This window comes from Chiloscyllium plagiosum, chromosome 33 (genome assembly GCF_004010195.1).
Source record: "Chiloscyllium plagiosum isolate BGI_BamShark_2017 chromosome 33, ASM401019v2, whole genome shotgun sequence".
NCBI classification, from domain to species: Eukaryota; Metazoa; Chordata; class Chondrichthyes; order Orectolobiformes; family Hemiscylliidae; genus Chiloscyllium; species Chiloscyllium plagiosum.
In genome coordinates this window covers 12322369-12336939 of record NC_057742.1, presented here as the reverse complement: position 1 = coordinate 12336939, position 14571 = coordinate 12322369, and the positions used below count along the sequence as shown (strand labels likewise).

The 14571-nt window shown below is 40.3% G+C and overlaps 1 protein-coding gene across 6 annotated transcripts in view; it reads left to right on the top strand.

Annotated features, from left to right (window-relative positions):
* The window catches only part of znf385c (zinc finger protein 385C), a 414328-nt gene extending 402005 nt beyond the window's left edge, over positions 1–12323 (top strand). For all 6 annotated transcript variants that reach the window (XM_043674952.1, XM_043674956.1, XM_043674954.1 and 3 more), the window contains 3 exons: positions 2759–2946; positions 7138–7236; positions 9522–12323. In XM_043674952.1, the coding sequence (XP_043530887.1) occupies positions 2759–2946; positions 7138–7236; positions 9522–9734 (500 nt within the window). In that variant the 3' untranslated portion in view covers positions 9735–12323. The remainder of the gene's footprint in view (positions 1–2758; positions 2947–7137; positions 7237–9521) is intronic.
* Positions 12324–14571: the final 2248 nt, after the last annotated feature.

Below are 14571 nucleotides of genomic sequence, written 5' to 3'. Positions count from 1 at the left end.
CTTGTCTATGGAACTGAGCTAGATAGACAACAATAAAAGTAGGCAATGTCTATCACAGAGCCATCCCGTATGAGAACAGAACCTCCGGTCCAACTCATTCATGCCAAACATGTTCCCAAACTAAACTAGTCCCATTTGCCTGCATTTCACCCATACCCCTCTAAACCTTCATATATCTGTCCAAATGCGTTTTAAATGTTGTACCTGTACCTGTATCTACCACTTCCTCTGGCAATTTGTTCCACATATGCACAACCCCCTGTGGTTGAATATTACATGTCCCCAGGGTTGGGGGCTTTTGGCAGAAGCACATAATATTGGGCAGATGGCTAAGCCACCACCTTCCTACCTGTCTCCCTCCGCCACCCCGCACCCCCCTGAATAAAGTTCTTTGAATCAACGTGTGCAGTGTTCTTATTACACACCTCTGGAGCAGTTCAGACTTGCATCTAGGCCTTCTGGTCTGGAGGTAGGGACACTACCATTGCACCTTAAGAGGCTTTCATAGGCTTTCTGCTCAGACCAGAACACGGGATTCCCTTTCTTTTAAAAAACTATTCAAAATGACAGGAAGGAAGTGGGTGCTATTTTCAGGGGGCACCCTTTGTCCATGATGCATACTTTAAAGCCCACCCCCTATTCTTCTCACATGCCTCTTGCTAATTTTATGAAAAATTCCTGCACCACCCCCACCCCCACTGACTCTGGAATCCATAGGACTTCCATCATGGGCCTTACCTGCAGTCCCAATAGTGTCCCCTAGGGAGCTCTAGCACTGCCTGGGCTGCTGGAGCTGCCAGCTAATCAGATTAGTCAGCATCTCCAGAGGGTGGGACATCCCACTGAGGGGCAGTTGTCCCACACTGCATTAATTGAGCCACCTGTCAAACGTTATGGACTGGCCCCTGTAATGTTCTGCCCAAATTATTTTCCACGCATATCAGACATTGTGGTCTTCATCTCTGAGAGACGGTCTATGAAGGAGAACTCTAACAGTGTCCTGGGGAGCAGATTGTGAATTTGATGAAATCACTTAATCAAAAAAGCAGGATGTTTGAAATAGCTATCCTAATATGCATTGCACCTTAAAAACCGTGTGCCAACTGTATTTTTACTTAAGCTCTTATCAAAAGATTACAAAGCGACAGGTGTCACTATCACACAATGGATTAATTGCTTGAGAAAATGTCACCATTTCCCATGGAATCACGGCAGAGAATCAGTTAAATAAAACAGAAACTGTGAAGGGAGAACCACTTTGATGGAAAATTAGTTGTTATTTTAATGACAGAAGTGATAAAGATGAAAAGCGGCAAAAGCAAATTAAGGGCTGTTGGTCAATTGGGAGCCTAGCCATTTGGATTGCAAATATAAATTCCATCCTGTGAGCAACTTTCTGGATCACCTGCTTCCCTTGTGCTGACATGCACAATTTCTCTGAATGGATAAGAACTGTCAGCTATAAAATCCACCTAAAGTATCCAAATCTCAAAGAAGAACATTAGATCTTAGATGTAAAACCTAGACCTGCCTGCTCCTGATCCATATCCCTCCAAGCTTTTCCTATTCATGTATCCATCCAAACGTCTTTTAAACATTGTAATTGTACCCACATCCACCACTTCCTCAGGAAGTTCATTCCATGTGTGTACCACCCTCTGTGTTAAAAAAATTTGCCTCAAGTCTTTTTAAAATCTCTCTGTTCTCACCTTAAAAATGTGTTCCCTCATCTTGAAATTCACCATCTTGGGGATAAGACAACTACTATTAACTCCATCAATAGCTGATTTGATATTCTCCTGACCACAGGGAAAAGAATCCTTGATCCCAAGAATCTCTTCGATTCAGAACCAGAGTCTAACTCTTTACACTGTTCCCCTTTTTCTGCCATAGGATAGCAAAGATGAGAGAGATTTGGAACTATTGTGCGTAGTATATAGACATCAAAGAGAGTTCATTCCATTCATTAGGTTAAAAGACAGGTCACCTTTGCGGAAGTATTTCTACTTAGACATTAGAGCATAACTTTCATTGATTCCAGAGTGACTGTATTGTTAAAGGTTGTGCCAAAGCGAGAGCTGGGCAATTCCACTGAAGCAGTCATAAACGAAAAAAAGATAAAAATGGTTTTCCCAACCTCATGACGTCTCAAAGCACTTTACAACCAACAAGGTATTTCTGAATTATAGTCACTGCTGTAATGCAGGAAACATATAGCACAGTAAAACAATTTATGTGTGACTAGCTCTCACAAACAGCAATGTGATAATGACCAGACAATCTGTTTTTATTAGAGTTGTTGACTGAAGAATATTGGTCAGGAGACTGGGAAAAGCTCTCCTGCTCTTCTTCAAACCAGCTCAAAGCAGGGATATTTTACATCCAAACCAAAAACAGAAGTTGCTGGGAAAGCTCTGCAGCATCTGTGGAAAGAATATAATACCAAACTCTTTCTGCATCTCCTCTGCAGGCATAATATTGTATTCTGCGCTCTGGTATATTACCCTAATGCACTTGACATGATATAGTCTGCCTGTACAGCATGCAAAGTAAAACTTTTCACTGTACCCAGATACATGTGACAAGAATAAATTAAATCAAATCAATAAAACTTTAATTGTTTGTTAATGAAGCTAATGGTTGAATGGTTTTGTTTGATCAATTTGTAAATCTTTTTGTGGCCAGTTTTGCTGTCATTAGAAATAACAGTGTTAAGCCTGATGCATTGCAATATAATTATCTGATATTCACATTTTAGGGTCCAAGCATAAGTCAATGCTGCAGGGACAGAACAGTCACAGCAGAAGAAGCAGACTGAGACTCTTCCCACGGACTTTGTACAAAACCAAACGCATCGGTAACAAAGGGAGCATCGGTCTACAGAGCAAGGCTTTTCACTGTAATATCTGTGAGATTTATGTTAACTCTGAAACACAACTCAAACAGGTGAGTTAAAGCTAGAAATATTTCTCCCAGAATTTAAGAAGCTGAGACCTTGAATTTTACTTTGTGCATTCATCCAAGGAATCTCATTACTTACACCAGACTCAGCAATTGACTAGGTAAATGCTGCTTCCCAAGCAGCCTCAGGAGTAGGATCCTTCTAATCTATGCCTTTCTGAAAGCAGATGGGACCTGCTTTGCTTAATTCCAAGCAAGTGGCATGAGTGCAGTGAGTGTTTCTTTCTCCACTTGCACTCTGATCTCAGTTCTGCAACTCAGCATGTGCTGTTTGTGTAAATAAAGACTTCTGGGCAGTTGCTATTTCACTCACAACATGGGACGTGTGCCCTCTACTCCTCTGCTTGTGTTACCCCTCTCCCAATTGGTGACAGGAATGGAGTTGTCAACCCTGAACAACTTAACATTCATCACTGGAACATTCTCCAGCAGAGGAGGATCTTCACAATGTTGCAAGAAATAGTTTTTTTTATTCGTACTCTCTGGGCATTTGTGTTGTTGGCAATGTAAGAAAGGCTAGTCGATAGATGGAGAGTTACGGGAAGAGGAAGGTTTGGTGACGAAACGAGTACACACAGCCAGGATGCACATCCCTCTAAATCTAAAATTCTCTTTCTAAATTCCTCAGCCTTGCCACCTCTTCCAGGAAAACCTATTCAAAAACTCACACTCTGACTTTGATAACCTCCCTCCCACCTCCCTCATCCCCTATATTTTCTCTCTCTTTTCCAGCTCCCTTTCTCCAACTTCCCAATAAAGCACCTCAGGATGGTTTATTCCAGGGAATATGTTCAAACAGCTGTTAATCATTTAAAATATTGGACCACTGCATGTTGTCGTTTCATTTAGGCTATTAACTGCTCATATCTCACTGACCTTATCCCTTCACCCAAACTACTACCTTTAGCAACACTGGCCTGTTGCGCAGTTGGTGGCCAAGATGTCTTCACTGTTTCTGACGCTCAATTCCACTAATTCAGTGCAGCGTCGAACAGTATGTGCTTGCAGACCACTGCACAAACAGGATTGTATATACTGTAGTGGATGACTCGACAGTGCATACCAGAAACCTTCAACAAAATATACAAGAGTCTCACGAGAAAACTGGCTTAACTTGATACCTACATCTGTCAACTTTCTTTCTGTCTTTTACAAACAGTTATGAGGGATAAGCACATCTGGTTTACAGAAAATATTTACGCTGAAGCTATATATTTTTAGAAATATGTTCATTGTCAGGTTGAGGTAATTTTTATACACATTAGCTGTGTTTAATAAATTGGGCTAAAATGTAAGCTTGAGGATTTATTTATGCAGACTGCAAGGCATGGGGGAGTGCTTCTGATACAAAGGGTAACAGTCCTGTCTCAGAGCCAGAACAGTCATGTCGAGCCCCATCCCAGACATTGATGGCCAAGGAATACACCTATAAATCCTTGTGATGACAGGTGGGGCAAAAATCAGAGAGACTCCTGATCAGCTGTGTAATAGATAAAGGATCTGGATCAGTGGTGCTGGAAGAGCACAGCAGTTCAGGCAGCATCCGAGGACAGGCAAAATCAACCTGAAGGGCTTTTGCCCGAAACGTCGATTTTGCCTGTCCTCGGATTTTGCCTGTCCTCGGATGCTGCCTGAACTGCTGTGCTCTTCCAGCACCACTGATCCAGAATCTGGTTTCCAGCATCTGCAGTCATTGTTTTTACCTAATAGATAAAGGGTGGCTGTACCATCCATAGCTCCAGACTATAATAGGTGTCACACAGCAACCTGGATTTCCCAAGTAACACAGCACCAAGACTATATAAAGCCTCAAGATATAGCATGATCTTACCTTCTAGCTTTTGGAGTCCTTCAATAGTTGAAGATATCAACCATTTACCAAGCAACCTGTACGCTAAATCGCTGACTGTGGTCTCTGGATTCAACTTTGTTCCATTGAATTGAATTGAATTGAATTTAGTGTCATGTGTACCAAGGCACAGAGAAAAGCTTTGTCTTGTTAGCAATCCAGGCAGATCACGGTGGCACAGTGGTTAGCACTGCTGCCTCACAGCGCTAGAGACCCGGGTTCAATTCCCATCTCAGGCGACTCTCTGTGTGGAGTTAGCACATTCTCTGGGTGCTCCGGTTTCCTCCCACAATCCAAAAATGTGCAGGTTAGGTGAATTGGCTGTGCTAAATTGCCTGTAGTGTTAGGTGAAGGGGTAAATGTAGGGGAATGGGTCTGGGTGGGTTGCTCTTCGGTGGGTCGGTGTGGACTTGTTGGGCCGAAGGGCCTGTTTCCACGCTGTAATAATCTAATCTAATCAACATGGCTAAGTAGCATAGATAGTAATAGGCAAACAGTGGCAAAAACAAAAACACAGGTACAGGTTAAGAGTTTGTGAATCTATTCAGTATAAAACAGTTATTAATAATTTTTAAAAGCACGCTATTAAGTTTAAAGAGTGTAGAACGATTGTAGAAAATAGAAAACTTAGATCTGCGCGCAGGAGCTCGCAAGTAGTCAACCATATCCAGCGCCATCTTACTGGAAGGTATCTTAACACTAGAGAGAGATGAGCTGTATTTCCTTCAGCTTCCACATAGCTGACTGCCAGTGAAATTCATCACCATTCTGATTCCAATTTGGAGTGTCCACTTTTACTGAGACATAAAACCTGCAATCACATTGAAGTGAAGCAAAATACTTCAATGATAAATGACCGAGGTGGTTCCTGCTTAAATTATATGTGGTTTTTGTGGTTTGTTTGTGATCATTTCAGAGCTTTATATCTTCCCCATGATGAACAAAGGTTGTGGATTACTAACAAATATTCAGAGCTTAGTTCATGATGATTATCATCTAGTGGTGCTGGCAATACAGTGCTGTGATACTTGCTTTAATGAAGTATAACCAAAATAGGTGGATGTGTGATGAGTCAGAATCCTCATGATACTATAGGCATCTTGTTTTGTCTTAGAGAGGGACAGTTGGTTATGGTGTTTGAAGAGTACCACTTCCCCTTCAATTGCAGGTAGACCTACCTTCGCCAGAACAGGAATTGAACCCTGTGCTCCTGTCTTTACATCAGAACTGCACACTAACCATCTAGTTGACTCTGCTAACTGGTCCCAGTATGTGGAAGAAAAATTGATGCGCAATAATTATGGATTAGCAAGCCCAAATTCACAAGTTATTTAATGTGCTTCATTATTGCACATTAATATTGTGATATTTAATGACAGAAAGGATTTGATGGTCAAGTTTGCATCATTGTTTAAAAGCAAATTGTGTTTGGGGATACAGGCAGTGCCAGCAAGGCTGGCATTTACTTACTATCCTTTTTTCTCCATGAGGTGATGGTGCGGGTCCTGCTTCTTGAAGCACTGCTGTCCATGTGGTGAAGGAACTCCCGCAGGACCATTCAGCAGGGAGTTCCAAGATATTAACTTAAAGACTGTGAAGAGATAGTGACAAACTTTTAAAAATCCCAAGGTGGACATAATGCTCATAGCCCCTACAGAAATAGGAAATCCTTCCCTATATCTGCAAAGGTATTAACAGTACTCTTGCAAAGTTTGTTGGATTGGTTCAACATTCATAACGTTATTCTTTCATGGCCAGAGAGACTGTTCAGCAGTAATTATTAACTTATTCTGTTTGTAAAAACCCAGTTACACCTCCTTCAACAGAGCACAATATTTACTGAGTGATATGACAGTGAGTCTAACTGTATTAAGGTAGAAGTTCTCATCAGTTTACAGATTTTCCACTGATTTCATTCTCAACAACACACCCTGTGGGGAAGCATAAAATCACTGGGGGCAACTTCTGGATTTCTGTGCGAGACTGCACATGTGCGGATTCCAGAAATTGCCAGCGTTTAAGGAGTGAATGATGACATTTGCACCATCATTACTACAGCAGAAGTTCACATTAATGTCCCAGTTAATGTGAAACCTGACAGGTAAAGTAATTTTGAGGCTTGCTCTTTTATAGCAGATGTCTTTACCAAGTTGAAAGTTACGGCAAAAGGCAAATGTTACATAAAAGTTGCATGGAGACAAAGGGCTAGCAATATTAACTTAATATAAAAATACAATGTTAATATTGTGCTTTCACTAAAATGACTGAATAACCTCTTTCTTTCAAGCACTCTGTTTATTTGTAAGTCTGCTTGATTCCCAATACAGCATATGACTAGTAGAAGACATAAGGAGAGACTTACAGGAAAACCATCTAAGCCTAAATACAGTCCTTATACCAAGCTTCAACAGACTGCGGTGTTGGCGGTGAGCACTTTAGTCCGAGTTTGTTTATTGACATCTTTGGAGGATTGGGTAATGACTGAGCAGTTTATTAACCATGCTGACTACTTTTTTCACAGAGGCACCAATGCATTCTTAGCATATTACTCCAACTTGGCCTCCCTTCTCAAAATACTGAATACCGAGTAACCCAGTCCCTAAAAGTTTGTTATATCATAACATTTTACAAACAAAAATATAATCATTTGCATATTGTTTTCACATGAATACATAGTCATGTGGAAAGATTGATAATTGGGTTAATTAGAATAAAAGTCAGAGAATCCTGGACAAATTCATCAGATCTATGGAGAGTGAAAAACAGAGTTAACATTGCAAGACCAATATGACTCTTCTTCAGAACTGAAAAAGTTTGGAATTCTGAAGATATCAGGCTTAAAATATTAACCCTGTTTCTCTCATGTATGAATGCTGCTGGATCTGCTGAGTTTCTCCAGCATTTTCTGCTTGTTTTCAATTTCCAGCATCCACAGTATTATTTGATGGTTTAAGTAGAACTATGCTGGACAAAATAATTTAAGCAACATTTCATTCACTCTTGTTATTTGGCATTCCTGCACTTTAAGTACTATTCCTTCACACTTTTTAAAGTCATTATATGAAGGGACCATGATGCGGGAGCTGTATTTTTAATGATAATCTGTAATATGAAGATTTCCATGGGCCAGTATTAGAAATTATTCTAGTTTCAGTATTCTGTTTAAATTGTCATCACTTAACAGAATATTAAGCTCAGATTTGGAGATTCTACAGACCAGAACAACAACAAAAATGTAGTTTCTAAATTGCAAATATATGCAAAATGAAGCAGAAATGCATTTGTTAATAGTTAAAACGATGCAACAATCTAACATGCCAGTAAGAGGATAATTGCTTTATTTAGAATGCAATTCCTGCAGAATGCCATTTAAAAATTAATCTCTAAATAGCCAAATGTTGCCTGACTTCATCCTCTTGTACCAAGGTGATCTCTGTGATGAAGGGATTATTATTCATGATGTATAGAAATCTACTTTCATGTTACCAAGTTTCCTCTCCTGTTGCAACCTTAGGATTAAGGATGAACTAAAGAACTGCAGCACAAATCTATACTTCACCCTAGAAGTTGCCTTTTATCTTCATATTCATAGACAAGCTATTGTTACAAGATTACTGGATGTAGAACATTGATAACTAACAGCAAATTGTATGCTGAATAGCTAAATACAAAATACAATTCCAAATATGTATTATACCTGATTTGGAAGTGACCTAACACCCAATAGTAAAAACACATTTCTTAAAAAATAAATCACAGCACTGACATTTTTTCTAGTAAGGAAGAACTCTAACAGAAGAAGCCCATTTTTAAAAAAGATTTTGTTATTTTAAAATTGCACAGTAATAGTATTGCTGTAGGAGGACCAATACAAGTAAAGGGAAACAGAAAGTTAGCTTCACTTATACACATCATTATTATCAAACAACATTAAGCTCAAACCAGGAAGATACCAATTAAGAGACCAAATACCCTATAAGGGGACACTTGGTATATTAAGGATGTTACCACAAGAGCTGCACAGATTGGGAATACATTTTTCAGATGTCTTTAAAATTATGAAGGCTTTGCTTTATTTGTACAGGGAAATGCTATTGCCTCTGGTTAGCAACTTAGTGACAAAGAGCTATCAATTTAACATTGTCACTGGGAAAGTGAGTCAAGGGATTGGGAGAAATTGCTTTGTACAGAGTTGTTAGAGCATAAAATACTTTGCCATCGGGAATGGCTCAGGCAGAGGCCACAGCATTTTATGAAGGAAAAGTGGTTTTAAATAGAAAGAAAATGCCGAGTTCTGGAAAGAGAACTGGGCATTGTTTCAGATTTGCTTTAATGGGCAGCTAGTACAGACACAATGGGTTGAAGGGCCTCCCACTGTGCTGTAAAGAACGTAGCAAGTAGGGACAGGAGCTGGTCAGGAAACTACTTCAGGCTGCTTTGTCATTCAGTGAAATCATGCCTGATTTACGACCTCAATTCCACCGTCTCACCCTATCTCCATATCCTGTGATTCCTGTAGTGTCTTCAGAAAAAGCTTCTATTAGAAAAAGTATGATTGATAGCATTGAAATATCTGAGACAAGATTAAATCAATAAACAGCAGTATGTGAATAGGCTTGATGAGGACTAACCATTACAGGTCTATTTAACTACAGTATTGGCAAGACTGGCTGAGACGTCTTAATCATGTTTATTTGTTTCCTTTCTACAGACAAAGATGGCTTTTCAGAAGCACCTCACAAAACCATTGGCAACTGGCTTCTTACCAAATCCTCTAACAGCAGCTGCTGTCTGTGCAATGCCAAACCTTGCTCTTCGACCGACTACACTCTTCCAGACACCATTTCTCGGACCAGCCTTCTTCAGAGCCACTCCAGGTCCTCTGAGGGCAACACATACACCATTTCTGTTTGCACCATATTGACTTCAGGGTTCAAATCATCACAGACATTTTGGAAACTAAAAGGGAACTATGCAGTCATAAATGTGAACATTATAAGTTATGCATGGCAGACTTCTGCCTCCTTGCTTCAACATCTATTGTCAGCAGTTTTATACTGCAAATATATTTAGATGAACTTCATATTAAGAAAATATGGTTTCAGTTACAAAGACAATTACAGAACTGATTTAGATGTGCGTAGATTTCTGGTAGAACCATGGGCTACCAATCTATTTTGCACAATATTTTTGTGAGTTCTTTAACATGTGTCAGTTGCTAGTGAAGATATTGAGTGCGAGGGCAGTTTTTTTTATACAGAAATAGAATCAAAAATCTGAAAAAAAAAGAACACTTTGAAGAAAAACGATTTTGAAGCCAAAACAATTGATGAGAAATCGAATAGCACATCACAGGACTTTTTGCTGTCCAAAGAAGGATACGTGAATGGATAGCCGAAGAGTGGTCCTAGCTCATTGCCTCAGTTGGATAGATAACATGGAGAAAATGAAATGTCAGCCCCATTTTAGTTAAGGGTGCCTATTTGATATAAAGGTTCAGGAGGCAATTTGAACCCATTGCAAAGAAGTACAAAATTGCAGCTGACTTTCCTGTACGCAGCCCTCATTCATCAGTCATCATCGTCCATCATACTGCGAGCTTCACAAATGTCAAGCCAATGAGGCTGGAAGTGGATGGATCTGAAATGTTTCAAAGCATTAGCCGATTTGATCCTAATTGAGATAATGAGCACACTGTCTCTGTGTACAAGTTTATTGCTAACTGCTTTCGAAGATCTAATAAGAAAATACTAATGGAAGACTGGATCAGAAAATCATATATGTTCCAACGATTCATATTGATAGGTTATCACCAATTTTAATAAATTCTATTTAAAGCATCTTGATAACATTCAAAGCAAATTATTTGCTAGGGGCATTATTTTATGGTTCCTATCAAGCAAGCCATTTAGTTTTCTGGCAAAGTTCAGAATTTGGATTTTAGTATTCAATGTTTTCGAAACCTTGCCTCATAGAGGCCCATATTTTATACTTAAAAACGCTAATGTTTTGAAAGGACGCATTTAGTAGATTTGAGACCGAGCGAAACACTTCAGATAATGACTCGTAACAACCACAGTCGTGTAAGCAAAGCACAGTTAAATCTGAAGCAAATTATTTTTAATTACACCAAAAGTCAATTTTGGGCATTCACACGTTTTTCCCCAAATAGGTTCATTTATTTGAGGTTTGGAATTTGCTTTAGACATAGCAAGTCACCAAAAAGGCCAGCAAGGATTTAATGTATACATTTCACCAAAGGAAGTAGTGTTTTATTAGCCTAATGTGGTCTTCCATGCCAATGATAGTTTATGGATTAGGGGAAGTATAGATTCATTGGAAACACCTACCATTCCACCACCCTATTGTCTCTGAAGTTATGGATTGTTTGTCTAACCCTATTTTGCTTGGCTTAGTACAGATACAGAGAAAGTTGTTTTATAAAATATTTTCATTGATATTCTAGTGCTTTTTGCTATGTAGTTTATGTAGACTGAGATATTAGCCTTATTTAGGTTTGTTATGCAAACCATTTTTTTTTCTGATAGCCTCCACTGTTGATTCCTACAATTATCATTTTGTTAGAAGAATACAACTGTGCTAGATGAGGGCCCTTGTGGTGCAGTGGTAGTGTCCCTACCTCTAAGCCTGGAGTCCTGGGTTCAATTCATATCCTACTCCAGAAGGATGTAACAACATCTATGAAAAGATTGATTAGAGAATATCTGCAAGCATGCTTGAGCTGTTGTAGTACAGTGGTAGTGACCCTGCCTCTGGGCTGTTGTAGTTCAGTGGTAGTGTCCCTGCCTCTGGGCTGTTGTAGTTCAGTGGTAGTGTCCCTGCCTCTGAGCTAAGAGAGACTCAGGTTCAAGTCCCCTCTACTACAGAAATATCATAACATCTCTGAACCGGTTGATTGCAAATGTGTTTTACATATAAAAGTTAATTGGTTTAATAGCACTCATTGTTATAGACTTGCCTTTGTATCACACATAGAAAAGGAATGGTGTGTCTAATAAGTGGATTAAGCACCATTCTTTCCATACCGTCTCATCAGTTGTTTTAAGCAAACACTATCACACTGCTCCAGATTCCCTACGTCTTTCTTAATGCGCGATTCAAACAAACAAACACTGTGAATATCATCCTCATCATCTCAGGCTTTCCACTATGAATATCATTTTACCAAAAACTTCAAAATGTCATCGGTCACTGGGTGATGGGTCTTTTGTGTCTGTATGTTGTTAACTATTTGGAATCATATGACTACATACCACCATTTGGTTATAGAACAATCCAGGATTGCAGATAAATCCTCTCATGTTCTCTTTGGGCTGTCACATCTATGATATTTACAAATACAGTAACTGCTGAAAAGTATTTTGATAATAGCTATTTTTCTGTCAATGTTGGCTGCCACCAGTCCATCAATCCCCCTTGAAAGCCTCTCATCATACAGATGAGTGAACACTCGGTTAGAAATGTAACATTTCAAGTTTAATAAATCAAACGCTGGTCTTCCATAAAAGTCACCTTTATTTTTATCTGCAAAGTAGCATTACAGTGAAAAATGAAAATTGTTGAGCTTCTTTTATGCTACAGTTCCTTCCAGCATTGCACCTCAACTTTAAACATGGAGCGGTACGATGCACAGGGTACATAAATTAGTGGCAGACTAGCCTGACACATGGCTAGTTGGATAGAAGGAAGACAATTCATCTCTTAAGGCTATTCCACCAATCATTTAGATCAGGCTGATACTGTATGTCAGAGCGGTTGACTAAGGGGATACTTAATGAAGGTGCAAAAATTATGAAGGTTATGATAGAGTGGAAAAGAGGAAAGTCCTTGGTTGAGGGTCCATAAAAAAGAGAGGGCCGGAATTTAAGGTGGGAGGTTTACAGGGGAATTGGGAGGAAATTATTTCATGATGGTGGGGACCTGGAGCTTCTTGAAAGAGCAGTAGAGACAGATGTCCTCCTGAAAGTTTATAAAAAAATGCGAGGAGCTGCCAAAACCAACAAAGTTACAGACCAAATGCAGGGAAACAGGATTTGGCTGGGTCAGAACACAATGGTCCGAATGGCCTCTTTATAGTCCGACAATTCTAACTCCATCTACCTTTCTTGAGTAAATAGTATTAAGCATCAGGTCTCCACAATGACATTGTAGCAAACATGACCTTCCAGCTAATCTCCCTGCTCTGTATAAAGGCAGTGCCTGGCTTGGTCAGCTGTGACAGTAGCTGTCAAGTCGTGGCATACACAGAGAACAAACAGTCAAAGCATCTCAGCTGGAACCAGTAGAGGTGAGTCAATGATAATATCACGGAAGCACTGATTTCTAATTTCTGTTTTGGACATCAGAGTTTATCTGTAATACCATGAATACATTTTTAATAAGGCACAGTTCTTTTGGCTGAAGCCCGGGTCAGCCTGGAATGCAAGAAAATCCTAGGCTTTTCCAACTCAAGAGGTTTACAAAATTATGAGGGACATGGATAGGATAAAGTCTTTTCCCTGGGGTGGGGGAGTCCAGAATAGAGGGCATAAGTTTAGGATGAGAGGGGAAAGGGATCTAAGGGGCAACGTTTTCACACAGAGGGTGGTGTGTATATGGAATGAGCTGCCAGAGGAAGTGGTGGATGCTAGTACAATTGCAACATTTAAAAGGCATCTGGATGGGTATATGAATATGAAAGTTTGGTTGTGGTTCTGTTCGCCGAGCTGGGAATTTGTGTTGCAGACATTTCGTCCCCTGTCTAGGTGACATCCTCAGTGCTTGGGAGCCTCCTGTGAAGCGCTTCTGTGATCTTTCCTCCAGCATTTATAATGATTTGTCTCTGCCGCTTCCGGTTGTCAGTTCCAGCTGTCCGCTGTAGTGGTTGGTATATTGGGTCCAGGTCGATGTGTTTGTTGATTAAATCTGTGGATGAGTGCCATGCCTCTAGGAGTTCCCTGGCTGTTCTCTGTTTGGCTTGTCCTATAATAGTAGCGTTGTCCCAGTTGCTTGTCATCCGCATGTGTGGCTACTAAGGATAGCTGGTCGTGTCATTTCGTGGCCAGTTGGTGTTCATGGATACAGATCGTTAGCTGTCTTCCTGGTTGTCCTATGTAGTGTTTTGTGCAGTCCTTGCATGGGATTTTGTACACTACGTACCGGCCACTACAGCAGACAGCTGGAACTGACAACTGGAAGCGGCAGAGACAAACCACTATAAATGCCAGAGGAAACATCACAGAAGCGCTTCACAAGAGGCTCCCAAGCACTGAGGATGTCATCTAGACAGGGGACGAAACATCTGCAACACAAATTCCCAGCTCGGCGAACAGAACCACAACAACAAGTACCCAAGCTACAAATCTTCTCCCAAACTTTGAATGAAGGGTTTGGAGGGATATGGGCCAGGTGCTGGCAGGTGGGACTAGATTGGGTTGGGATATGGTAGGTATGGATGGGTTGGACCGAAGGGTCTATTTCCATGCTGTACATCTCTATGACTCTATCACTATAACTCCCTGGCCCATCCTCTACCATATTCCCCTCTAAGAATAAACACAAAAGACTTGTCACAAAGATTAATGCCATCCATTTTCTGCCACTTGTTCCCTTGCCATAACCCACCAGGCCAACCTCTTCTGGAGATCTCCTGATACCTAAACTCTCGTCTTCCTCTCATTTCCTTCCTCTTTATCCTCATGCTGTCTCCGGATTCAGCATGTCCGTGAAACTTACCCCCTCACCCAGAGGTAGTACTGCCC